We start from the raw sequence: 25,154 nt of genomic DNA, 5'->3' as shown, positions 1-25,154 counted from the left end.
GACCACCTGCCTAGCTCCTTGGCAGAGACCAAGCAATGGAAGCCACAGATATGCATGATGCTTTTACCCATATAATTCAATCCCATCTGATGTCATCGATGAACAGTACAATTCATAGCTTTTCACCCCTATTGCTGGGCTCTCAAAAAGGTATTGGATTATTAACAACTCTGGTCATGGATCTTATCACCTGGACAAGTGATCTCTGGGAGTAAATCATGGTGTCACACAGTCTCCAAAAAACACCCAGACGGTTGTGCTTTTGAGAGACTACTGAAAATCATGACTTCAGAAATGAAGCAGACAGGTCCTTTTTCTCATTCAAAGTAACCCATCCTACCTTTTCCTCTGGGTACAATTTAGGTCTTTGTAGCTATATAACCTGTTTCAGTAGTTTCTATGATATATGTCTCTCAGACATGTTCTTTGGCTTTATATTAAGTGTGCAAGACCATCTATAATAGCTGCAATCCAGACAAGTAGTGTTGATTTCTAGTATGTGCAACACACAGTTAAATCTTGGGCTCTCTCTTTTCTGTCCATTTATTTTTCATTCTGTTTATGTTTGCAATATTTAAAATAGTTTTTCTTTTTTTCACTGCAGAGATCTGAGCCCTGATTTGAAGACCTCAACGAAAAGATCTTCAGACAGTGTGTGCTTCAGCCCTAATACTAGTGTTAAAAAGCAAAACTTGACTAAAGTTTAAAATTAAGAGAGAACATGGACATCATTTGGAAGATCTGCTTCTTCACCTGCGTATTGCTTCCCATGGTAAGGAAAGATATTTTTATTTGCATTGTACCAATTTAAATACATGTTCTCAAGGCCAGCACTTGCTAAGAGTGAAGGATCTGTTGTTGACACAGATTCTGGCTTTTTCTGTGTGGTCTCATAGGTTATATTAAGACTTTTACAACCTCCTTTGTGGATGCAATAGAACCATGATGACTGCTTGTCCTGTAGAAGGGCAAGTCAATTCCTTGAGCAGATTCGTTCACTGTTTGTATCCAAGATTAAAAAAAAAAAAGAAAAAATCAAGTAAAAAAAACATAGTGGGTCTTCTGTTTCAAATCCGTTGCCTTAAGATTATTTTTTCCAGGCAGAGGGGATGAATTATAGATTCCCATCAGCCCTGTAAAACCTAAGCCTTGAGATATTTCAGCCTGTGCTTTTGAATGCCACCACTTTCAGAAGGCGCATTTCAAGACACCATACAAGTGAACCTCTAAAGATACAGGCACTCAAACGCTATCACCACTTTTCTGGAGATCCTGGACTCCTTAAGAAGATTACAGGGGCTTATTTTCACCACAAATCTTAATTTATTAAGTAACATGCCATCCTATGAATCACTCAGTCTTAACACGTCTGGGGATTGTAACTCTATTCCTGCTCATTGTCCCCCTACCCATTGTGGCTGTATCTAGTTGCACATAAATGCCATAAGACCACTGAATAAAGCATGTTTTTTTCACTTTGTAACTGTGGGGAACAGTATACAATCCCTATAATAAACTCATCTTGCATTTCAGCTCAGTTTTTTGCTAGACTGTTGATCATAACTGTGCTTTTCATTACTTTTCAAGAAACATTGCACAGAGGGATACTGTGACAAACAGCAATAGTATTTAAATCTTCTATCTTGTTCTTATTAATAGCCTTCTATAACTTCCATGCAAATGCTTTACAATTGCTTAATATATAGCTATTCTCGCGTTACTGCACTTTAATAGCCAGGTATTTTAAGGCATTCTTGACATATATTTTGTTTTTATTTTTAAATAAGAACTACTTAATACAATACTGATGTGACTGGAGTACCTTTTAACAGTTTTCACTGAGTTGCTTGCTCATGTGTGTAGACTGTGTGACTTTACAAATACATTGTAGTCAGCATACAGGGCTTGTCTTTATTTTGGCAAACGAAAATACACATTCTTTAGTCTTCAGTCTTATTTAGAAACAATTTGAATTGACTGCATATTGGAAATGTAGCATTATTCAGCTAAATTCTGTAGAATAGGATTGGAACTGGTCATGTACTTCTGTTCGTCCAAATAGTATAGTCCCTTACCATAGAAATAGCTGGTGGTTGAATTTTTTTCTGATGCATGACTCTTCTGACTATTGCCTAGATTTTCTCGTCAGGTAGCAAGTATTGCTTATTAAGCAAGTGAGGATGTTTCATTTTTATATTGTATCTCTTAAACAGTTAAACTAAGACTTCCTCTAAGCTATTGGGGAGGGAAGAAACCTCCAACATTTAACCTGTTTTAGATGCTTATGTTAGTATGAGATTCCTTGACTATAAAAGGAGGTTAGCTCAAATTCAGATGCTGTGGTTTTAGACATGCATTCAATTAAATAAACACACCTTGTTGCTTCTGGTTTGAGACCCAGAAATGACAACTTTCAAGTCTCAGTCCCTTAGGAGCTCCCATCTTACATCTAAGCCTAGGACAGCCTCAATGTTTCCTCGTCTTTAAGTGTTGGTGAGATCCATCCTACACCAGGTGAGACTGGAAAGCTGATTGGTAGAGCTGCTGAATTCCTGAATATGGAAACATGTTTTTCGGAGAGGAACAAAATTAATTAAATGGTCTTATGAATGGAAAGACAAAATGCATTTTTTGAAATGACCAACGATCCTCAATGTTTCAAGATTTTTCGTGTTCATCTTGGGACAGCAAAGTGTCTCCTTATTTAGAGGTGAACAATTTTAATTAAGGGAAATAAATGTGACTGAATATATCTCTTGAGCTTTCAGATGAATGACCTTCCTGGCAAATGCAAAAGGACAGCAAATTTCCAATTCCTAGTATTTCAGGACATAAATGTGATCGCTGAGCTGGGTAATTAGTGATCAGCTCCAGCTTTTGGAAAGAACAGCTCTCTAATGAAATACGATGAGGCAAACCAGAGCTAATAAGAACAAATATGCTTTTATATATTCTGTTTCTGCAATGTTTATGAGAGCAAGATTTACTGTAGTCTCTTGCAGGAACTCAGGTACTGAAGTTAATGATTTTACACACATTAACTTGTGCATTTGCACACTCACTTCTTTGGTCAGTGAATCAACTTATGTCTGTGACAGATATTGTATTGTAATTTGTGGATGGTATTAATTCCTTATTATATCCCACATAATACAATATAATTAATGCAATATAATATTCCTTGTAATATTATTTTCACAGACTGAAGTACAGGAATGATACAATGTTATTTATGGTTCTTCCTTTGCTGAGACTCTTCTGTAATGCTTGTGGTAACAAATTTTCTCTCCTTTGGAACACACACATTCTCTTCGAACCACCCCTGATGTACTGTGCTGATGTCCTCAAATTGGTATTTTTCTGCCATGCAGATTTTAAGATTTTCTACCAAGAGAGTGGATGTGACTTTTAAAATAATTAGAGTAAATCCGAATGTCATCCTAGCATCCAAAAGTTCCTGGAAAAAATATTTTACACTGCTTTTCTCCAAACACATCTGGTACTGCTCGAGAAAAGTCCAATTACTCTCAAGGAGAACTCCTGTTCTCAGCAGTTGGGTTTGATGCGCGTTTTGTGGCACACCGCTCCATCCCTCACAGTCCATGCGGCTGCATTAGCTCCTGAATCTGTACACCTGCTCGGATGCACCGTTTTTGGCTTCACCAATGTGCAGACCCGTTTTATCCGCAGAAACCCAAAGCACGCAGACTAAAGTCTGCACTCATAAACAGGTTAAGAAAAGGCAAAAAAAGGACAAAAGGTATTAACAGAAAATTTGAGGTGACCTCGAATATGGATTCATAGCAGACAGCAAGAAAATAATAGGCTAATAAATAATTAGAAATGGGAATGTTAAGCCAATTCTAATTGTCAGAGACCAGCGTGGTTAGAATTTTCCTGTGTGTAACAGGCTATTCTGCATCTGCCTATCACAAAGGTATTTCACCTTCTTATAGATCACTTGGAACTAAAGGCAGGATCTAGAAGCATGATACCTGCTAGGCCTTTTAGAGGAATCCTTGAGCTTTATTTTTTCCCCATTTTAAGTGCTTTCCTAGCTTTAAATGTCTGTGTTGTTATTTTAGCCGGTTTTAATCCGCTTTTTATTAACTAGCCGCTTCTTTTCAGCCACTCTCATTCTTTTATTTGTTTTCTCTGAACATCTTTTATTTGTACATCAGTTTTCTTCATCCTAGCTATTTTTTGCTTTTGAATCCACTTTCACTGCCATTTTGATTGATTTCTCATTTCGTTCATCTATGATAGCAGTGGGCTTGATTTTTATAGGAAATATTAACAAAAGTCATCATAAAATTATTGAGGAGATAGGATCCTAAACCATCCTTCCTTTGTCTGGTTCCAAATGTACTTGAGAAACAATGAAATTCATGACTCACAATGTTGGCTTAGTATATGAACTGAATTTTAAATGTAACTGCAATGCAGGTGTTCTAACTGTCTGTAATAATTCAATCAGATGTATTTCTTTAGTTAATACTTGGAATTTCTTGTGGATGCATTTTTAATATTGCTAAACTTTGATGTTTCAAATTATAAGATATGATTTGTAGTGCTTTATTAGCTGGCAAACATGTCCACTGACTTCCTTTTTTTTTAAAAAAAAAAGAGATGGAAAAGAAAGGTGTAAGTGATGCCTTTTGTATACCAACATTGAAGTGTATGAGCGTCAGGTGGGCAAATACAGATTTGGAGATCAGAGAACGAAAACCTTGATCTGATTATGTTTTAGCAATTCATTAAGAGGCCAAGATAGAAACTAGACCTGTTTGCTCAGACCCGGTTTATTGAAGGGGATAATATTTCTCAATCTTTTAGGGATGTGTGCAGTCTACAGAGCAGAGAGCTGTCTGTATCCCCCATTATTCATCCCTAGCTGTCACTTCCAGTGCCAGGCTATGTTCAAATAGGGTCATCTATATTTCCATCTCTGTCATTTTTTAAAGATGGGAGACAGCGTATTCAGACACACTGTTCAACTAGTTTCTCTCCAACCCTGCTATGTTTGTTAGAGCATCCATTTTCTGCTGCAGCCCAAATATGAGGTTCCTCAGGCACAAATATAGATGGTTGTGTTGGTCCCTGCTCTTTAAGCAACCCATTTCTTCCATGCGGGGCTTAACGAGACAGCTTTTAATGAGTTTATTTGCCTTGTGATTTGTAATGTCTCATAACCCTATTAGAGAAGTCAAGTTCTCTGTAGGATTGCAACTGTCTTTAAAATAATGCACAATTATATGGGACTTCCCTGTTACTTATGTAATCCAAATAGGAACTTATAGAAATATAGCTAGGGAACTGCTGCGACTGTTCTTCAGAGGAGAAAAAAACTCAGCTAGCCAAGACATTACTGCTGCTACAGCTTTTCTTTTTTAATATAAGGAGACAGTGCTGGGAGCAATCAGAATGTTACAACCTCTTAAAAGCCTATGCCTTTTTAAAAAAAAATAATTAAAAAAAAATCTCGGGATCTATAATATTGGGTAAGGTAGTTTCAAAAAGAAGGTTCAGAAATTCTGGTAGGGTGTATTACAAAAACCACATGAGAAAACCAGTGTTGTAAAACAGTAACAGTCTCCTTGATACCAACAAAATTCAGGCACCTTTCAGAGGCACAAAAATTAAGATCCTGGGCTCCAGGTGGTCCTTGGGCTGTCAGCTGGGTGGGATAGGTACTTACAGGGAATGATAGAGGAATAGATATCTCAGGGTGATATCTCCTAAATCATAGAATGTCCTGAGTTGGAAGGGACCCACAAGAATCATCGAGTCCAACTCCTGTCCCTGCACAGGACAACCCCACAGGTCACACCGTGTGTCTGAGGACGTTGTCCAGGCTCTTCTTGAACGCTGTCAGGTTGGGGCCGTGACACCTCCCAGGGGAGCCTGTTCCAGTGTCCAGCACCCTCTGGGTGAATAACCTTCTCCTCATGCCCAACCTGACCCTTCCCTGGCACATTTTCCTGCCATTCCCTCGGGTTCTGTCGTTGGTCACTAAAGAGAAGAGTTCGGTGCCTGCCCCTCCTGCTCCCCTTGTGAGGAAGCTGTAACCACCATGAGCTCTGCCCTCAGTCTCCTCTTCTCCAGGCTGAACAAACCCAGTGACTTCAGCCGCTCCTCATACGGCTTCCTCTCCAAACCCTTCACCAACTTCATAGCTCTCTTGAGATACTGGGTTTTTCTGAGAAAGCCCCAGCACGTTGACACTCCTAAGATGCCTGAAGCTGGTGGGAGACCTTAATGTTGTGTTGGTGCTCTGTCTAGTACACTGGTGCTTGTAATCTCGCACTAGGCACATGGCAGTTATGGTTATTGCAGAAGTTTAAAAAAGACACAATTGATTAAAATGCTTTTGAGCTTATTAAGCCTATTCGCACAAAACATTAATGAAAATCAAAAAAAGAAAGTCTAGAAATACACATATTCTACCACTGCGTGCTTCACAGCGCTATGCAAAAAACCCCATGTACCTACATGCAACTTTCCTTATATAGGCAGACAAGATGTCTAGGTCTTAGAAACACATGACAACAGGTTACAAAGAAGTAAATGGTTGCCCTACATTAATGTGTTCACTTTTTTGCCGTATGCTAGTAGTAATAATTTCTGTGACAGGCAAATAATATGATGACAACACTGATTTAAGGGACATTAATATGATTCTTTTCCCTGCTGGTTTTGTATTCATGAGCTTGGAGAAGCATTGGATGAGCAGTCAAATAATAAATTGGGAAATTTAAAAAAAAGATCTTTTAGAAAAGGAGGCCATTAAAAAAAAAATCAGCATCAGTGATTTTTCATGTTGCTTAGATATTAATATCCAGCACCTGGAGGGATATTATTCAAGCTTCTAGCAAGTGTGCTGCTAGCTTGCTCCTCCTTGGGTTTGCTGAGTCAGCAGCCTAAGAAGGTTTACTGTGGAGTCAGCTTGAAGAGATAGCTGCGATGCAGAACCAAAGCATATTAAATATAAAGGAGAAATTGAAGCAAAAAAGCAGGAAGAGAGGAAAAGGATATGAAAAGAAGCACATTTGCATCACGGCATCGTTAGGGATTTGGTCTTTTATATGCTCTCCTGCCCCTCTCACCATGGTTTGTGCCATGAGGGCACCCTAAAATGACTCCTAGCAAACAATGAGCTTAAATCAACTTCAATTTGCAACTGAAACCGAAACCAAATACAGACCTAAACCAGATGATGGAAACCGATGAACAGCCAAGAGGTAATCCAAAATCAGTCAACACTCTGAAAACATTTCATAAACTGCAGGTTCAATATTTCAGTTGGAGATATGGTTACCATATAACCACACAAGAATGATCGTCTATGGCCTGGATGCACTCACTCTAAAGAGAAGCCTCTCGCTCAGGGGTACCCAGAAGAAATAATTGCTTGTCCAGGATGCGACAAAGGCTCACTCAAGGATATATCCAGCAAAAATAATCACTCACCAAGGAAAAGGTAAGGGCTCTCAATCCCAGGAAGTCTCGTTAAACAGGAGGGCTCCAACCATGCTCCCACTGCTCCAAGAAGACCACTCAAAAGGGGTCTTTGGCACGGGCTTCATTTAATAGCCTGGTCAGATCTGAGCTGTGGTGATTACGAGCATGGTCCAGAAGCTTCTGGGCCTGGGGCACCTCACTGGATGGGGACCCTGTTTATTGACCCCTCCTAGCTTCCCAGCCAGGGGAAAATGTATGTGACCAGAGTCACCATACCCTGTGAGAGACAGGACATGGTTGTTATCATCAATAAGGGTGAGAACAACCATGATAGGGCACAAAAGGTGCTAAAGAGCCATCAACCATCTTATTTAAAGCTCTGGACCTTATTGGGCTGTGTGCAACTGCCACAGCTCATAATAAATAATTTCTTCTGTGAAATAAATTCTCCTGCTTCTCGGAGTGAATGTATGTCCTACGGCAAGAACTGGGGTCTTCCCAAGGATCAAGTAGCTCTGCTGTAAGCCTGCCTGGGGGAGCACACAGGATCAGTGCTTGCTCCCGGGTTACACACCACAAAGCACTCCAGATGAACCGTCCAGAGGTTGCCTGTGCAGTAACCATAGGGTTAGGAAGTAGGTGCAAAGCAGAGCACACAGTGCTTCAGGCTGCTTCCAGGGCTTCTTTTTCAAAGCAATAGAGACGTGGCTATTTAATCAAAATCTATGAGGTCCATTAGAAAACACTGCCAACCATAAAGCCTGAGTGTTGTTGTCATTGCGGTCCCCAAGGGCACAGAACTCAACTCAACAAAACCCTCTTTGTTTCTCTGGGCAAGGGGTGAATAGCTCACTCCAGGCTAGATTGTGCTCATTCCCCTGAAAAGAAAGTTGAGTTTCTCTTAGATTCTTTTTTTTTTTTTTTTTTCTCCCCATGTGGAAATCACTTAGAAGTGAGGATTTGGGAGATGTGGGTCCCCTTCTGTACTAAAATATGGTAATCTCTGTGATATATTTATTCCATGCCATATAACATTAGTTGTGCCCCAAAACAGAGAACATCACCTTCTTAATGTATGGGACCTGCATCTGTGTTTTCCTGCGCATGTTAGAGCTGTATTGGGTACCTAACTTATGTCAGGAAATGTACTTAGGCTAGTATTTAATCATCTACATGCTGGATGTCTAGATTGAGACATTAACTTTTACTAATATGTACTAATGATGCTTCTACAGTCACTGGCAAGGGACAGGAACCTCCAGACATTGATATAACTCATCCTAACCCTCCCTAGTGCTCTCCTTACTGCAGGGTCATTAAAAATTAGCTTAGACTAGACTTTGTCGGTTTTTTTTAGTTTTTAGAAATCTCATCTTTATTGAGCAGTATGTTATACTTTATGAATGTCACGTGGATGATGAATAGATGCCAGTAGGTCTCTGTTGCCCAGTTGATCGTCGTGCATTATGAAAATCTTGGGACTCCTCTTCATAAGGTGGTTTGTAAAGTTATCACAAATGGTGTTTACTACCTGTCCTGGAATATGTTTTCAAAATCAAATATTGTATGTGTGTTCCTGTATGGGTGAGGGCAGATGCCAATGAATCATAGTGTCTGCAGTAAAAAAAAAAGAAAATAAAAATGCATACTATTAAATGCTTTGAGATCTTTAAGATAAGAAGGAAGACCCATTTTAGAGAGAACAGGAAACATATTTTCCCCACACAGTAACGTTTAAAAAATATTTTGTAGTACTTTGATAGACTTACTCTTTTTGGTAAAGTTTAAATAATTTAATCTCAATTTCAACCACTTTCCCCCTTTTACTTTACAAAATAACATTTCTAAACAAATGATGTTTTCAAACAAGACTTACTGTATAGAAAGGGAGAACTTGATAACTCTCCTCCCTCTTTTTAAAAAGGAAAAAATGATGAAATGATGGCTTTTTTTTTTTTTCCTATCAATATGGTTTAGACTGTAAACTTAATTAACATGTTGTTCCCTGCGGGGAAACAATCTTTCAGCCAAATTTCATTTGTGTCAGTTGGTGGTTTTAATGGTTTCCCAGCCTTTGTAAGCACTCACGATTCCAATATACTTATATATATATGTACACTTATGCTGAAAAATTCTGTCGAGGATTGCAAAGTGATAAAGGTGTTGCTGTTCCTGGCTTTCCAGATAACACATTCATGCAATGTCCTTTTCTGTCAAACATTGCTCAGTTGGCTTCTTTCGGAGTGTCAAATTCTTATTAATTATCTAAGAGTTTTAGATGGAAAAATAAAACACTTTAGCTTCTGTGTACTCTTTTCAAATGCTTTTCATCCTACGATCTCACTCTTACTCAGCAACTGTGGCAAAAGTGTGTTATTCAGGGCTTATTTAAGCTAAATACAGGCTGGTGATTTGATTGTTTGAAGAATCCTAAAAGAGTACATCAATAATTTGAGCTACTGGTATTTACAGATTTGAGAAGGGAAAGTACAGAGATAGATATATTTTTAAATTATTCTTACATGACAGCCACATCTGAGCATGTTACATATTTTGACATAAAACTGGTTTAGATCTTTATTTTAGCTTTCTTGTTTGCTAAGGGCTTGCCAGATAACTGATAATGCAAAAGGCATATTGGATAAGATTAGAGATACACTGAAGCTCAAGGGTATAAATTTGTTTACTTCCTCACAAATATTAAAATCGTGCTTTTTTCTTGCTGCCCTCTGGCTGAGCTGATTTTAGTTATTATATCTCTGTTAGCCGGTTTTATGGTTATTTACTCCATTACTTAAAAAGCATAACAAAATACACGTCATTTTTGCATTGCAATAGAAATGAGATTCTCACGCAATTACAGGCTAAGCTAGTCATTTTAGTTTCTCTTCCAGCAATGCAGATGTGCAAAATCTAAACCTTTTCGGCCATCATGTGTTGTTTCTCATGTCTGAAAGAATGCAGAAACACCAGTTGAACAAATTGTATGCTAATTTAAAATAACAGTTGAATTTCACTGCATGTTTTCATTCTATCTGCTTTGACATCAAAATTAAATTACTATTCTCCCTGTAGCTGGCCACAGCTGTAGACATTCCCTTGCAAATTCCATTTGCAAAGCAGCTCCAGGAGAGCCACAAATTCTGTACAGGTAGTCAATATTGGTGGGAATGCACTGTAAGATGCTGAAGGGCCTTTGATACCCTAAGGAAAGTAGACGAATGTGATCACATCTATGTGTATGTATTTATTTTTCCATTCCTCCAGGTTATCTATCAATATCTCCCCCAAAATTCTGAATGCTATGGGTGTTTTCAACTAAATTTGAAACGAAGACCACATTCTCAGGCAAATTAATTTTCTAACCGTTTCATGATAGTGTTTAGGCAAAGACAGAGATAATGTTAATTCCCTGCAGAAAAATAAACTTCAAGTTAAGCTTAAGCCTTGCTAGACAGCCGAGTATCCAAACAGGAGCTCATCTAGGAGACACTAATCCACATGATCAATGACTAAAGCCTTGTGTTACCACTCACTATTCGTCAGCTTTATTTATTCATTCATTTTAAATCTAACAGCTAATTCAGGTATCTGGCAATTCAGGATCACTGGCAATTAGAGCAGTAACCTAAGGCACAAGAGCCTGAAGATCAAATATTCTTAAAACCCCAGCTTAGTGCTCGATTTGAGCAATACTGCAGCTTCTTGTTTCTCGCTTCTCTCTGTGTCAAATGAGACCAGATGCACAACCCTGTCTCTAAAAGGTGTGGAAAAGATAAATCCACTTAATGCCAAGGTATGCTCAAGTATTAGAGGGAAGGTACCAAAGACAAGATGTGTGAGATATGAGAAATTTGGTTAATATCAGTGCTGCACTGTGGAGAAACACGCGCTGGTGAGTTGCCTGGAGATCTTTCCAGGGTTAAGGAGTTCTGTCAGACACTTGGCTTTCAGACATTCTGAGACCACTAACCTGAAAAAAAAAAAAAAAACCAAAACGGGCTCTGTATTCCACCTATTTTTGCAGCTCAACCCATAAGTAAATTCACTAGTCATGTCTGAGTGAAACACGACTTTATTTCGTCAGTTCATTGTACTGAGGTGCCAATCAAGCATCCCTCTTTTTCTGACATTTCTCTCACATTTCCTTTTACATGGCCTGGTATAGAGCTTATTCTCACCCATGAAATCCGTGTACGTGTACTGATAGCACATGGTATAGCAGCCACGTACCCTGGGTGGTCTGGAAAAGCACAGATGGGGATGGCCAAGGCACAGCCCAGTGCCTCCTGCTTTTCCATCACTGGTGTGCGGTCCCACATAAATTTTCATCTGATGAATGCCTTCATGTCTGCATTGACATACTTATTCCTTCTCCACTTCACAGGAGCTTATTTTTTTTCTGTTTATCCAGCGGTTTACTAGCTGCATTTTAAACTCTTAGGGATTTTTATGTGAATAAAAGGAGTAGATAGCGACCAGAAATGATAAGGTTTATTTTGCTTTGGTTTTCACACTGTAACCTATTTGTTGCCACATTGATTCTGCAGATATTTTATTACAGGACACAAAGATGGAAATTTGACTTTTTTTCCCTTTTGTGTCTATGGATTTTTCCTGTAAGTCTGTTAATGAAATTCAAAATAACACCTCGTGAATGACAATATTTGAGAGGCAGGTCATCTTGTACTGAGCTCAGCTCCCACTACATGACACTGCTTACAAAGGGAGGCTTTTGGATGTTGAGCAATGTGAAGTGACGATCTTCCAGCTGTGTTCATGGCTTTAGGAAAAAAAAAAAAACAAAACCAAAACACCAAACAGCTGCAGAAGCTGGCAGACGCCATTGTGAAATCACACCATCAAAATTATGGAAGAATGGAATCCTAAGTTTAATGTAATGTAACAAAAAATAAAAAGAAAGGTCTTGCATTTTGGGGCAGTGGATGTTATTCTGTTTATTTTTTTCATAAGTGAAAATGTGAAATATTTATATCTGTTGTCAAAGGTGTAATGTAGAAATTCTGAACACAGTAATCCTGAGGATCAAATAAATGACAACTATCATATATTGGAGTCACCCACAATAACTCACGAAGGACAATATAAGATAGGTTCCACCAATTTTGCTTTCAAGTCTCTGTTTACCTTAAGTATGACAGCAATTTGCTCTCATGGCGGAGGAATCTTGTCTTTTTCTCTCTCTTCAGTGTGTATTAGACATACAGTATTTATCTATGTTAATGTTTTCTTCTGATAGCAGGAAAACCAAAGCAATCTAAAATAGCTGCCCCCATTTCTGACCCTACCTTTCTCCATGGATAAAGAAACCATCTTTCTATTAACTTCAATCTGAATTAAATTAAAACATTACTGCAATTTAATGCTACCATTTCAAGGGCTCAGAGCTATACCTCTTTTTGTTGCATGTCATATCACAGTTCAGAAATAAGTGGAGTTATGAAAATTCAGACCATTTACCTTAGAGGAAATGCTTTGCACATCTTTATTCTATTGCACATATATGGCTGTAGGGTGGAAATAAGGTCCTGAACTGCTTGAGAGTAAAAATAGTATACATAGTGCAAGCCATTTTTCTTTCTGGAGGTAGAAATACATTAGCAGAAGATAAATTAACTTTTTGGAAGGAAAGGATATGAGTAGGAGCTGAAAATAAAGCTGTTAAGGTTAATAACTGAGGAATTCTGGCCACTTTAGGTCCTGCGCAGGCATTCATGTGGGTAAATTCACCTGAACCTGAGCAACAACCTTTTCTGAGGCTTTTGACTGACTAAGAACAACAACTGAGGAAAAGACAGACATGAACTCTGCACAAAGCCTCTTTTCTGAGGCCATATTTCATGTATTGCGTGGCTTTCAGCAGCTGCCACTGTTAAATATAGAGGCGAAATTTGGCTTCACCGTGGAAGCACTCCAAATCAACTCCAAGCAAATGATGAGCTTAAACCAATTCTAATTCACAACTGAAAGCGAAACCAGATGACAGACCAAAACCGATGATAAGCAAAGAGTGCAGTTATCCCAAAATCAATCAGCACTCCAACAATATTTGATAAACTACAGCTTTGATATACCAGTTGGGGATATTGTTACCATACAACCACACAAGAATGATGATCTACAGCCTGCACGCACTCACTCCACAAAGAGAAGCCTCTCTCACTCAAGGGTACCCAGAAGAAATAATGGCTTGGCCAGGATGGGGCAAGGGCTCATTCAAGGATATGTCCAGGAGAAATAATCACTCACCAAGGATGAGGTGAGGGCTCTCAGTCCCTGAAAGTCTCCTTAGATGGTGCCCCACTCCAAGGGGAGGGCTCCGATCACAGTCCCACTGCTCCGAGAAGACCACTCAAAAGGGGTCTTTGGCAGGGGCCCCATTTTATATCCAGGACAGATCTGAGCTGTGGTCATTACGAGAACATTCCAGAAGCTTCTCTGGGCCTGCAGAACCTGGTTGGCTGAGGACCCTGTCTATTGACTGAGGGTCTTGCTCATCCTCCTCCCCCAGCCAGGGGGAAGGTGTACGTGATCATAACCACTGTGCCCTGGGATGGGGCAGAGGGAGGTGATGGTTGGCATCATGTGATGCCTCACATGTATGTGAGGACAGCCACAGTGGGGCACAAAAGGTGCTAAAGGGACAGCAACTGTCCTATTGAAAGCTCTGGACCTTACTTGCTTGGGCGTAACTGCCACAGGCTTGCACCGCTGCGATGCATACTACACTATTTCAAGACACATCAAGATGTGTGAGAATCTAGGATGGCTGAAAATTTCGAACCAGGTATCGGTGAGGTTATAATGTGGTCATTGTCGCAGATGAAGTAGGATCCAGGATTTTCAAGCCCAAATACATAATATTAGGCTCTCTTAGTCAATATAGAAGGACCCTATTAAATATGGCATTCATAAATACCCCAGAAGAATACCTTTTTTCTCCAGGATGCCTGTTTATTGATGCTTCCACCCATTTAGCAAATTAAATTTGGGAAGAGATGCTTGAACGTATCAGCCAGGACTTATTATCTTTAGTGTATAGTAGTAACCTAAAATGCTCAGACTTTAAAGGTTTTGTTTGTTTGTTTTTGGTTTTGTTTTTGGTTTTTTTAAAAATTTTTCTCCTTTTGGTGACACTGAAGAATTGTCTCTTGTTTAAATATGCAAAAGACTCTGAGTCCTAAATGCCTGCGCATTGCAGTCAGCTGCAAACAGCACATCTGAAGCATCTGTTACCCTTGGACAAAGCCCCTGTGCCACCCAGTTCTGCATCAAGAATGTCCTTGTACCTGCCAGAGGAGGCGACTGGCTTAACACTTTAGATGCCTCCTGCATTTTGTTGGGGCTGAGAACAACAGGACATGTACCATGAGGGTAATAAAATCCTGAATCTGTCCTTATTCAGTAATATATCCCTTATCTGAGTAAATTTCTGTATAGTAACAGAGCAGAAAATGCTGGAACAGAATCTGGGTCATGACAAGACTCTGAAAGTGAGACCTGTGGCTTATCTGTCAGGGTCTGAAATACATCCAAGTCCTGCAGGTTTATTTGGAATGAAGTCACCCTTTAAGGGGGAGATCTGTTCTTAGAAGAAGACTATCTCTATCACCACATGTTGTCCCTCCTTAAATCAAATCATGCTCTGCGGTGATAGAGTAAAATACAAATCCGAGAGAGCGTATGTCATCTGACACTGTGTTTTGTTGTTTTGTTTTGTTTTCTAGTAATTTTGCGATGTTATTTTGTGACACCTCATATATCTGAACTTGAAACCTGTTTGAGGTTCAGCTCATGAAATATGGTATAGTCACTGGCAGGAATTTCTGACACCTCATGAACAGTGCACGTGTGATAAATTCATTGCTGTATGCATTTTATGCTGCTAACAGAGAAATTAGAGCAGGGTCTGGGTCCCACCTCTCTCCTACCCGCATGATTGTCTCATGGACAGTCTATGTGCAGTTTGTCTGTCCTCATACCAAATCAAGCAAAGCAATAAGATAAGACAAGCGATAGGATGAGGGGAAATGGCCTCAAGTTGCACCAGGGGAGGTTTAGGTTGGATATTGGGAAAAATTTCTTCCCAGAAGAGGTTGTCAGGCATTGGAACAGGCTGCCCAGGGCAGTGGTGGAGTCACCATCACTGAAAGGGTTTAAAAGATGTGTAGATGAGGTTCTTGGAGAGATGGTCTAACTCCAGAGTTAGGTGAACAGCTGGACTCAATGATCTTAAGTGTCTCTTCCAACCAAACTGATTCTATGACTCTATGAAGGAGTAACACAGGGATAGGAGTCCCACTTTTTGCCACAGATGGTAGCATTCTTGTATCTTGGTTCATAAGAACTTTGAATTAGTGTTTATAATGGCAGAGTATTCTTGATACAGTAATTGCTAAATAATAATATTAGCACATAATTTTTTAGGAAAGAAAAAAAAATTAAAAAGAGGAAACTTTGGGAAGGAAAAAGAGGGAGCTGTATGTCTAAGGCACCGGCAGCTAGAACTAGTCTCAAATGCATTCTTCCCTGCCAGCCCAAACCCTTTACACAGTGTGTTAACCTTTCAAAACACCATCTCCTTTTGGGGATCCTATCCTACAACAGTGTGGGGAAAAACAAACAAACAAACAAACAAAACCAAAACCAAACAGGAGTCTTCAGAGTTGGTTTCTAACAGGGAAGATGTACTGGGGTGTAAGAAGCCTATAGCTGGTCCACTGTTAGTAGGTAGCACTGATGAATATTCTGCCTGGTGTGTGATTTGGACTGAAGATCTCATAACGCATTGTTGCTTCTTATTTCTGTTCTCCTTCCATATAGCTACTGCTCTCAGCTCCTCAGAAAATGTATTTATGTTGGTGGGTCTGGATTTTTTATAGTGTGTAAAAAGAAAATCTCACTACATGTCACAGCTCATCTTAAGATGTTCTAGAGTTCAACTCTTGTGATTATAGAAAGGAATTGGGTGCGATTTTGTTTCTATATCTCTCAAGTTCCTGTGAAAATGTCAATTATTGCTGTCTGTCTATTGTGTTTTCACTGTGGCTATTACATGGGTCTCTGCTGATAGTGAGTCTGGGCATGTGCTTCTCCTTTATGGCATATATGAAAGCAATATATTTTTATTGTTCTTTTGAAAGAGCAGGAATGGGGAATTGAGGTCCAAAATTGTTCACTGCATGTTCTTGAGTGGAGCACATTTGAACTGCATTAAAAACACAGGGAATGGTCCTAGTTCAGAGCTGCATGTTCTCAGGTTCTGAAAATAGAGGTTATAGTGCTAAAGACAAAGGGAAAATCTCCCATTGCAAGGTATTATTTGTTAATATGCATTAGTTGAGAAGTTGAGTCGTTTACTTTCATAAGCCAAATACTACAGAACAGGTAATGTGGCTTCTTACATCCAGTGATGTCTAGGACATCTTTAAAAGGTATAAATTTTAAACTTACAATTGCCCAAGGCGGAAATACTGCATGTGGCTAAATTGCTATGAATCACAAATATGCCAAATACATTTGCTGCATCAATGGAGGGAATTGTGTTGGTGGAACTGATCACCACTTTGGCAATGATTTGTCTACTTAGAATTTAGTTATTCACTGTCATGATATAACTGCATATCGCCAGAGACTGTGTTTTCTGAGAATTACATTTAAATGTTACTGTTAAAGAGCTCTTGCCAGATATTTAAGTACTGATGATCAGCCATGATTAGATCCCGTGTCCAATGATGGTCCAATACTTCTGCTGGTCTATAAAATCTGGGATGATTAAGGTAGAAAAACACTGCACAGATACCAGTTTCCAAGAAGGATGGGGATGAGACTCATTCGTGCAATATCTACAGGTTCACAAGTCACCTTGGGCTCTCACTTTAGTTCCCAGCAAGAAGCAAATGCTGACACTAAAAGTCTCTCTCCATACCATGTTTTTCACACATATAACTTAGACCATAAACCTTGACTGCCAGAGTGTCCAAAACATTAACCCTCTGCAAGAGGAGTGTCTGTTGATGCTTTTCAGCAGCACAACATTGACGAAGTCATAAATACAGACATAAGGTATCCATTGCTAGGCAGATAATAAGAATAGGAACCCTATTTTATTAGATAACCTAATACAAGTAGCCTTAGAATCATTCTCTGTAGTATAAACCCAGACTGAAGGATTACAGCGGTTAATAACTTTATACAAGAAAATTTTGGAATATTCTATCATTTGGAAAACTCAGTTGTTTCAATATTTTTTATCATCCTGCAGGAGATGTTCATATAGCTAGACTTTTTCCTTTCTCCTTTCTCCTTTCTCCTTCCTCCTTCCTCCTTTCTCCTTCCTCCCTTCCTTCTCCCTTTTCCCTTCCTTCTCCCTTTTCCCTTCCTTTTCCTTTTTCCCTGCCTTCTCCATTTTCCCTTCCCTTCCCTTCCCTTTTTTTTTTTTCTCCACAGAGTAGACTGCATTACCTTTTAAAATCTGGATTCCAAAATAGTGAGATATTTCACACTGACATCTTTAAGCAAAGTAGAAACTTTCCTTACCCCCAAACTAGATTACTTGAATGACACCTCAGTTACTCAACTGATCAGTGCATCATTTTATATTGTATTTTGTATTCATATCAATGTTAAATGGCTGTGAATGTGGCCGAAACATGGGAAAGCACAGCTACATGTGAAGGGTCTGATGTGGAGCGGCTGAGGGAGCTGGGGGTTCAGCTGGAGAACAGGAGCTGAGGGGAGACCTTCTGATCTCTGAACTGCCTGAAAGGAGCTTGGAGCATGGAGGGGTTGGTCTCTTCTCCCAAGGAACAAGTGATAGGACAAGAGGAAATGGCCTCACGTTGCACCAGGAGAGGTTTAGATTGGACACAGGGAAAAATTTCTTCGTGGAAAGGGCTGTCGGGCATCGGAACAGGCTGCCCAAGGAAGTGGTGGAGTCACCATCCCTGGAGGGGTTTATAAAGATGTGTAGATGAGGTTCTTAGGGACATGGTTTAGTGAGAGTGTTGGGTTAATGGTTGGACTCAATGATCTTTAGGGTCTTTTCCAACCAAAATGGTTCTATGATACTGTACATCATACTCTTAGCAGTCATAAGTTGGGACAGCAGAGGAGGATGGCAGCTCATGAACCGCGGCTCTGCCAGCCATCCCCTTCCAGCCACTGCTGCACTTTCCTCCCAGGTAGTGTCTGTAGCCCAAGGACAACCAAAGCTGGTCATATATGCCTCTTAAGATGACTCTTCTCTTTCTCTGGTAATTTGGTGCTGGTGTTTTTGATGTGTATGGCCTCACTGACCATTATTAGGAAGTTTTCCTACGTTGCCTCTCTTCCTCTCTAATCCCTTCTGCTGAGCTCCACGCTGGCTTGTCTCACTGCTGCTGCTCTGACACACCATTCAGGCTGCTCCCTTCATTCCTCCATGAATATGTACTTTATTCCCCTCCATGAGTTTTCACAGTGAAACAGCGGCAAACCGCTCCAGAGACGGGAAGGAGAAAGAAAGGTTTGTTGAGAAAGCTACTCTAGGCACAGACTTTTGTGCAAAGCTTTGATTCCTTGTGGGATTTGAGTGGGTTTTTCTGTTTTGTTGGGGTTTTTTTGTTTGTTTTTGGTTTTGTGGGGTTTTTTTAAATTTTTTTTTCCTTCCACTTGGGCACAATATCTAAACCAATGTCTCTTAGCACTGAAAGGAGAAGGAGGGAAATTGAGAATGAGCTTGAGTACTTCCCATTACCACTGTTGTAATGACATCTTTGCCTCCGTTCTTCAGTATTGTCCCCAGTCCCAAAGCCCCTTTGGGGAATATTAGAGTGAGAGCTGTAGCACGACGCTTGCTGGAGCTGCCTGTGGGGAGGAGTGAAAGGGAGGAATGTGTGTGATAGTTGAGGGCAAATAGCTTTAATTTAATTAGTGGATTAATTAAAGCTTTCTCCCTTGGGTCGGGTATATGTGTGTGTGTGTGTGTGTAGAAAGTGTTTCTGCAGCCTCCTGTAGCTGTTCATCACGCATTTCTGTTCCAAGTGTGACTCAGATGGGGTTTCTATTGAACTTGCTGGGAGCCTGCACAAAACAAATTTCCTGTCTAAGATCTTTTCACTTCAGGGTTTTGTTTAAATGTAATGAAGTATAAATGGGCAAATAAAAACGAGTAATAACAAGAACTTGCCTTGCAAATGAATGTGGTATCTGGCAGCATAAGAAATGCAGAACTCCAAAAAGCTTCTGTTTCCCAGTGGCCCCACAGTGAGAGAAGTTTTATGTTAGCACAGGTTCCCTCAGCCTTCACTCAGTGAAACTCATCAAGAGTTTTTTTTCAATGTAATAAACCATTCAAGGATACTTGGTAGCCTCGACTCTGCATACTTTACACAGATCAAGAGGAAAGCAGACTAAGGCCAACAGTGTCCTGGGCTGTATTAACAAGACCATAGCTAGGGAAGTGATTATGCCCTGTACGCAGCACTTGCTGGACCACTTCTTGAATATTACATCCCATTTTAGGCTTCTCAATATACAAAATATGTTAGCCAATGAAAGCAAGCTCAGAGGAGGGCCACCAAGATGTCCTGTGAGGAGAGGAGGAGGAAAATGGGCTTGTTTAGCTGGTGGAAGGAGTGATGCTTTTGGAACAATCTGTTAGCAGCCTTACAGTGCCTATGAGGAGACCATCAAGAAGAAAAAAAAGACTCTTCATCATAGTGCATGGCAGAAGAAAAATGGACGACAGGCATAGAAGAGGCCCTTTTACCCCAAGGAGAGTTGAGTATTGGAGTGAGTTGCACAGAGAGGTTGTGCAGTTTCCATTCTTGGAGGTCTCCAAAACTCAGATGGAAAAAACCCTGAGAAACCTGGGCTGATCCAATTACTGATGCTACTTTGAGTGGGAGGTTGAACTGGAGACTTCTAGAGGTCCCTTCCAACCTGAACTATCCTGTGGTTCCATGATTCTGTCTGAATGACATGTCATAGATAGTTGCCATGGTCTTGCCATCAACAGAGGCAAGGATGTCTGTGCGAAGGCAAAGCTCTAAACACAAATTCTGTAGACCAGGAAAAAGAAGATTAAGACAGCTTTAGGCTATCTTTTATATCCTATTGGTTTTGGGTTGTTCTGACACCTGGTACAGCCTTCCAACTCTAGTTTAGGCAGGGAATATTCCTGTATTCCACTACTGCTTGAAGACTGAGAGTTATGCCTTTCCCAGAAATCCTCTGGACATAATAGGGGAGTGGAACAAGCCTTTCTCTGTTGCTGTTGCTCTCAGAAAAGACAACTCCAAGTATGGGGCAACTCTGAGGATGATAGTCAGGGACCTTCTTAGGTATCAGCTGGAACGCTCTAGTCAGAGTTTAGGTGGGAACCTTTAGGCTTCAGAGTAGACTAGGGGTTTTTTTTGTTGTTGTTGGTTTTTTTTTGTTTTCTTTTTTTTTTTTTTAATTGCCAAGACAGGAGACTGCTTTAACAGAGAAAATCCGGGAGCTGGACAAGCAAAATCATTGTCATGTACAAGCTTACCCCATTGGATCAGTGGTTCCTCAGATCAGATGAACAGTGTGTCCTAGAGTGGTCAAAATTAAAGAATTCCTCTTTCAGGTCCTTCATTGCTGGCCTTCATCTGAATCTGAACACCGTATCCCAGACAGCTGTAAATATAACTCCTCATTTCTCAGCCGGACATAATATGTTAACAAAGGCAGATCTTACTCTCCAACTTCCCATTCAGTCACTTTTAGGTATTCAAATCACCTGAACTGTTGTGCAGAATCTGCACAAAATGCAGTCTGACCACAGAGCCCAGAGAAAAAAAAATACTCATTACTTATCCTCCTTTACCAATCACAAACTCCACCAATTTACATAGGCAGTACTTGCCTGTAACCCCTGTTCAATGAATTTCTGGTTGCTGAGGCAAACACTCATGGAGGTTTGGCTAAAGTATGGATCTACACTGGCTTGCTCTATTGCCAACAATTCTGCCATGTTCAAGAGTTGGAGAGTGCCCTTGGAAGCAATTGACCATGCAAGCCCTGCACCACTGATGTCCCACAGTGAGTCCACACAACCCAATTTTGCTCCAAACTAAAAGCTCTTGGAGGGGTGAGAATCTTCCCATGAAGTTTCAGTCAGATTTGCAAGGGGGTAGACCTCGATTTGGACACTTACATTGCATTGCTCTTGAATACTTTTGAAAATAAGTGGGAGTTGCAATGTTGACAGGCAACTGTCAGCTTTTCAGCCCTAAGTTGACCTCCAAGGAATGAAGTAGGAAGACATCTAGCTTGTGTTATTGGGAGTTGCACTTCTAGGAGTTTTACCTTTGGAGAAGAAAGTCTGAGGAAGAATGGGAGAAGGACATTTTATGTTACAAAATAGCAACCAGAAAGGGCTATGGAACATTTCATTTCATCTCAAGAACATTATGTCTAGCAAGACTTTTAAACAGTTTTCCAATGAGTGGTTGCATCCTCCTGGTACAAGGCTTTGAGAAATATTGCTTGATATTGCCTGCTATTAGAGATAGAATAAAGGTGTACTTTTGTTTACTCCAAGATGTCAGCCCCTGTGGAAGTCATCAACTATACTGAGAATGCCTCACCATGCTCAAAGAGAGATTTTTCAACTGATCTCCAAGATAAAAAGCCAGTTCAGGCAGACTCAAAAATGGGTTTACCTCATGTTGCATAACATGCCTTTTATCCAGAATTACCACTTCAGAGGATATGCACTGAGTGAGGGGAACTGTTGGTTATGCTGCTACTATTTTCTTCTACTCTGCAGGGAGACATGCATCTCCCCAGGAGACATCAGTGTTAGAAGGTAACCATACCTTAAATTCATGTAAACCAGTTTGAAAGGGATCAATGCCTTTTTTTGGCAGTGTGTTCTGTTTGCGGGGTTTTCTTTGGTTGGTTGTTTGGTTAGTTTTTGTTTTGGTTTTGTGGTTTCTGTTTGTTTGTTTGTTTGACGTGGGGTTTTGTGTGTGTTTGTTGGTTTGGGTTTTGTTTGTTTTGTTTTGGCTGGGTTTTTTTGTTTGTTTTGGTTTTTTCTCTGCACAATTTGACTAAAGCATGGTGTCAAAACTGTGCTGCAGATTGTACAATTGTGCCTTGATTTGAATAAGTTTCTGGTAGCCTTACCCTTTCACTTGGTCTGAAGGGTTTTGCAATTACAGTAGTTTGGGTGCCATTTACACAGGCAGACAAAAAAGCAATCAAGTAACAGTGTAAGACCTTCCTGGAGACAACTTGTTTGACTGCCAAGCCAGTGTTGTGGGTACCAGTCATGATGTAAGTCAGTTCTTAAAAAATCCAGATAATCAGAGCTCCCTCCCAAACATCTCTATTTTTAACACAATGTTTTGCAAGTTTTGGCCCTGGTTTGACCAGTTGAATCATTGCTTGATAAGCGATTAAATCTAGTAATGTTGTTTTCATGACAAGTAAGCTTCTTTCTGTGTTGCTCACATGAAAATGTATCATTTTTAAAGCTAACTTTTTAAAACTGAAAGTCATATTCGAAATAGTAAGAAGTGCCATTCGGTATGAAGTGAATATTCTAATATAACTAGGGGTTAAACTCTTGCATTACTTTAGAGACAACACTTGGACAAAACATGAATCAGACTCTTTTTCATCTCTATATTGATGCAAAACACTTTTCATGAGGGATCTAATGAAAGTTTTTTTGATGTTGTTTTTTCTTTGCTTTTTCTTATCTGTATTTCTTTACCCCTCTTCTTATTGTCATGGTGTTTGATATGACATATCCTAAATGGAGTGAAAATACTCTCATTCAGTTTGCAAAAAAAGAATCAGGACTTTACAGGCATAATACAGAAATGCAGAAGAGGAAAGAACAGCTAATAATTCTGCATTGCTATATCTGACCAGGTCTTTGTAGAAAAGAAAATGCCAAACAAATTGCACAGTTCACTATCACATCTTTACAATTGCTTCAAAACATATTTTCTGATCTTGCAGTTTCTCAAGAATACTGGTGACTTTTCTCACTTCTGTGGATCGACTGGGTTTACTTGTGTAGTGAAATACTGGTTTAAAGCAATGGTGAATGTTCTTACAGAGAGTAAAATGAGAAGAGCAGTATTTTTTGAATGATTGTATGTAGTCAAAGGCAGTTCAGGTTTCTTGGTTAGACCGTTCTGCACTGTTGGCCCACAGGATGATTATTTCAGATAACACTGAGACCTCTTTCATGCCCAGCTTTGATGTGTTAAAAAAATTCCAAATCCTTCCAGCCACCCAACCTTCTCTCCTATCTGCATCTTTATCAATGACTATGCATGCGGCACAAGAATAATGTCCCATTCATAGAGAATGCCCTGGTTTTATTCTCAGAAGACCTGTATCCACTTGATATAACTGAGGAAACTGGAAATTATTCAAGTGCTAAAACATAAATGTCTTTTGCCATTAGATATAACCTACAGTGTCCAAAATATCCTGACAAAGGGCAAACATAAAGGCTCAGGCAGCCAGCAAGCAACTGGAGGTCAAGTGAAATGCCCAAAGGCACATCAAATGGTCTAGACATCTGTGCTTAGACTTCTGACCTGTTCACTTTGGGTATAGCAGTATGTTGGTGTCATATACACCGTGCATATCAGGACAGTTACCTAAGCATGGTGTTCCGTTTAACTTCATATCCCTTGTCCGGTAGTAGAAGTGTTTAGGAAGCCTCTTCTTAGTGTGGTCCAGTCCTGTTCTCTCAGCTGCCTAATCACAGCCTTGCTCTGTGCTTTATTGCCTTTCTAGTATACAGATCTTGGGGAAAGGAAGAAGTTGCTCTCGAGGTTACCTTCGCCTGCCTTGCTCCCAGCACTTGATATACTTGAACCAAAACAAGGAGAAAGAAAGCTTATTTATATTTCCGTCTGAAATAACCTGGCAACAAGTATTTATTTCCATGAGGAAGGAAGTGTCTGGTAGCCTACTGATCTGCGCGGTTCCTCCCGTGTGGTTACTTCTCTGGACCATCTATATGTTTGAGCAATGCCTTGCTTAAACACATGACTCCAAAATTTGATAATCTGATATACACATATAGCTAGGGCAGGTCTGGAAGCAGTACAGATGTGTTCACCTAGTTCTCTGCTCAGGTTTATGTATTAACAATGGCTTTCTTAATGGAACAGGTCACAATAAAGCAGCACCTTGAGAGTATATGTCAGAGAATATATATAGGTTGTAACATAATAAACTGATTGTTATTAACATTACCATCATGTCAAGGGAACAGAAAGGAGTAAAGTACTACAAGTTATGCACAGCACATGCCCTTTTATCTCTGTAGTGGCCACATTAGTATAAATAAATGAGGGAAAATGAAAACTCTCAAATTTTATTGCACATCTATATTGTCTTAGCTAGCTGCGTTTGTCTTGTTGTGTTCTTTCAGAACCAAACAGACATTGATTGTTTTTACAGTATTTGTATCTATACAAATACTTGCCTTTTCAAAACTGGCATGAGTCTATCTCTTTCACTCCATTAAGAGTATTTTTTTTTTTAAAAAAAGAGTGAATTTCATGCACTATCGCTTGGTTTCTTGATTTTCCTAGTATGTGTCAAAATATTCTTTAACTGCACATATCACTGATATCTTCTGGGAAACTGAAACCAGACTGTCTCTGCTGAACTCAGGAAATTGC

At 39.8% G+C, this 25,154-nt stretch overlaps 1 protein-coding gene across 1 annotated transcript in view; it reads left to right on the top strand.

The window, feature by feature from the left end:
- Positions 1-652: 652 nt before the first annotated feature.
- The window catches only part of ADCYAP1R1 (ADCYAP receptor type I), a 111,583-nt gene continuing 87,081 nt past the window's right edge, over positions 653-25,154 (top strand). Inside the window, exon 1 of the mRNA XM_065628354.1 lies at positions 653-772. Within this exon, the coding sequence (XP_065484426.1) occupies positions 722-772 (51 nt within the window). The 5' untranslated portion in view covers positions 653-721. The remainder of the gene's footprint in view (positions 773-25,154) is intronic.

The sequence above is a fragment of the Caloenas nicobarica genome, chromosome 2, assembly GCF_036013445.1.
Source record: "Caloenas nicobarica isolate bCalNic1 chromosome 2, bCalNic1.hap1, whole genome shotgun sequence".
In the NCBI taxonomy this organism is placed as follows: Eukaryota; Metazoa; Chordata; class Aves; order Columbiformes; family Columbidae; genus Caloenas; species Caloenas nicobarica.
The sequence above is the reverse complement of the archived record's forward strand: the minus strand, read 5'-3'. Positions and strand labels throughout refer to the sequence as shown.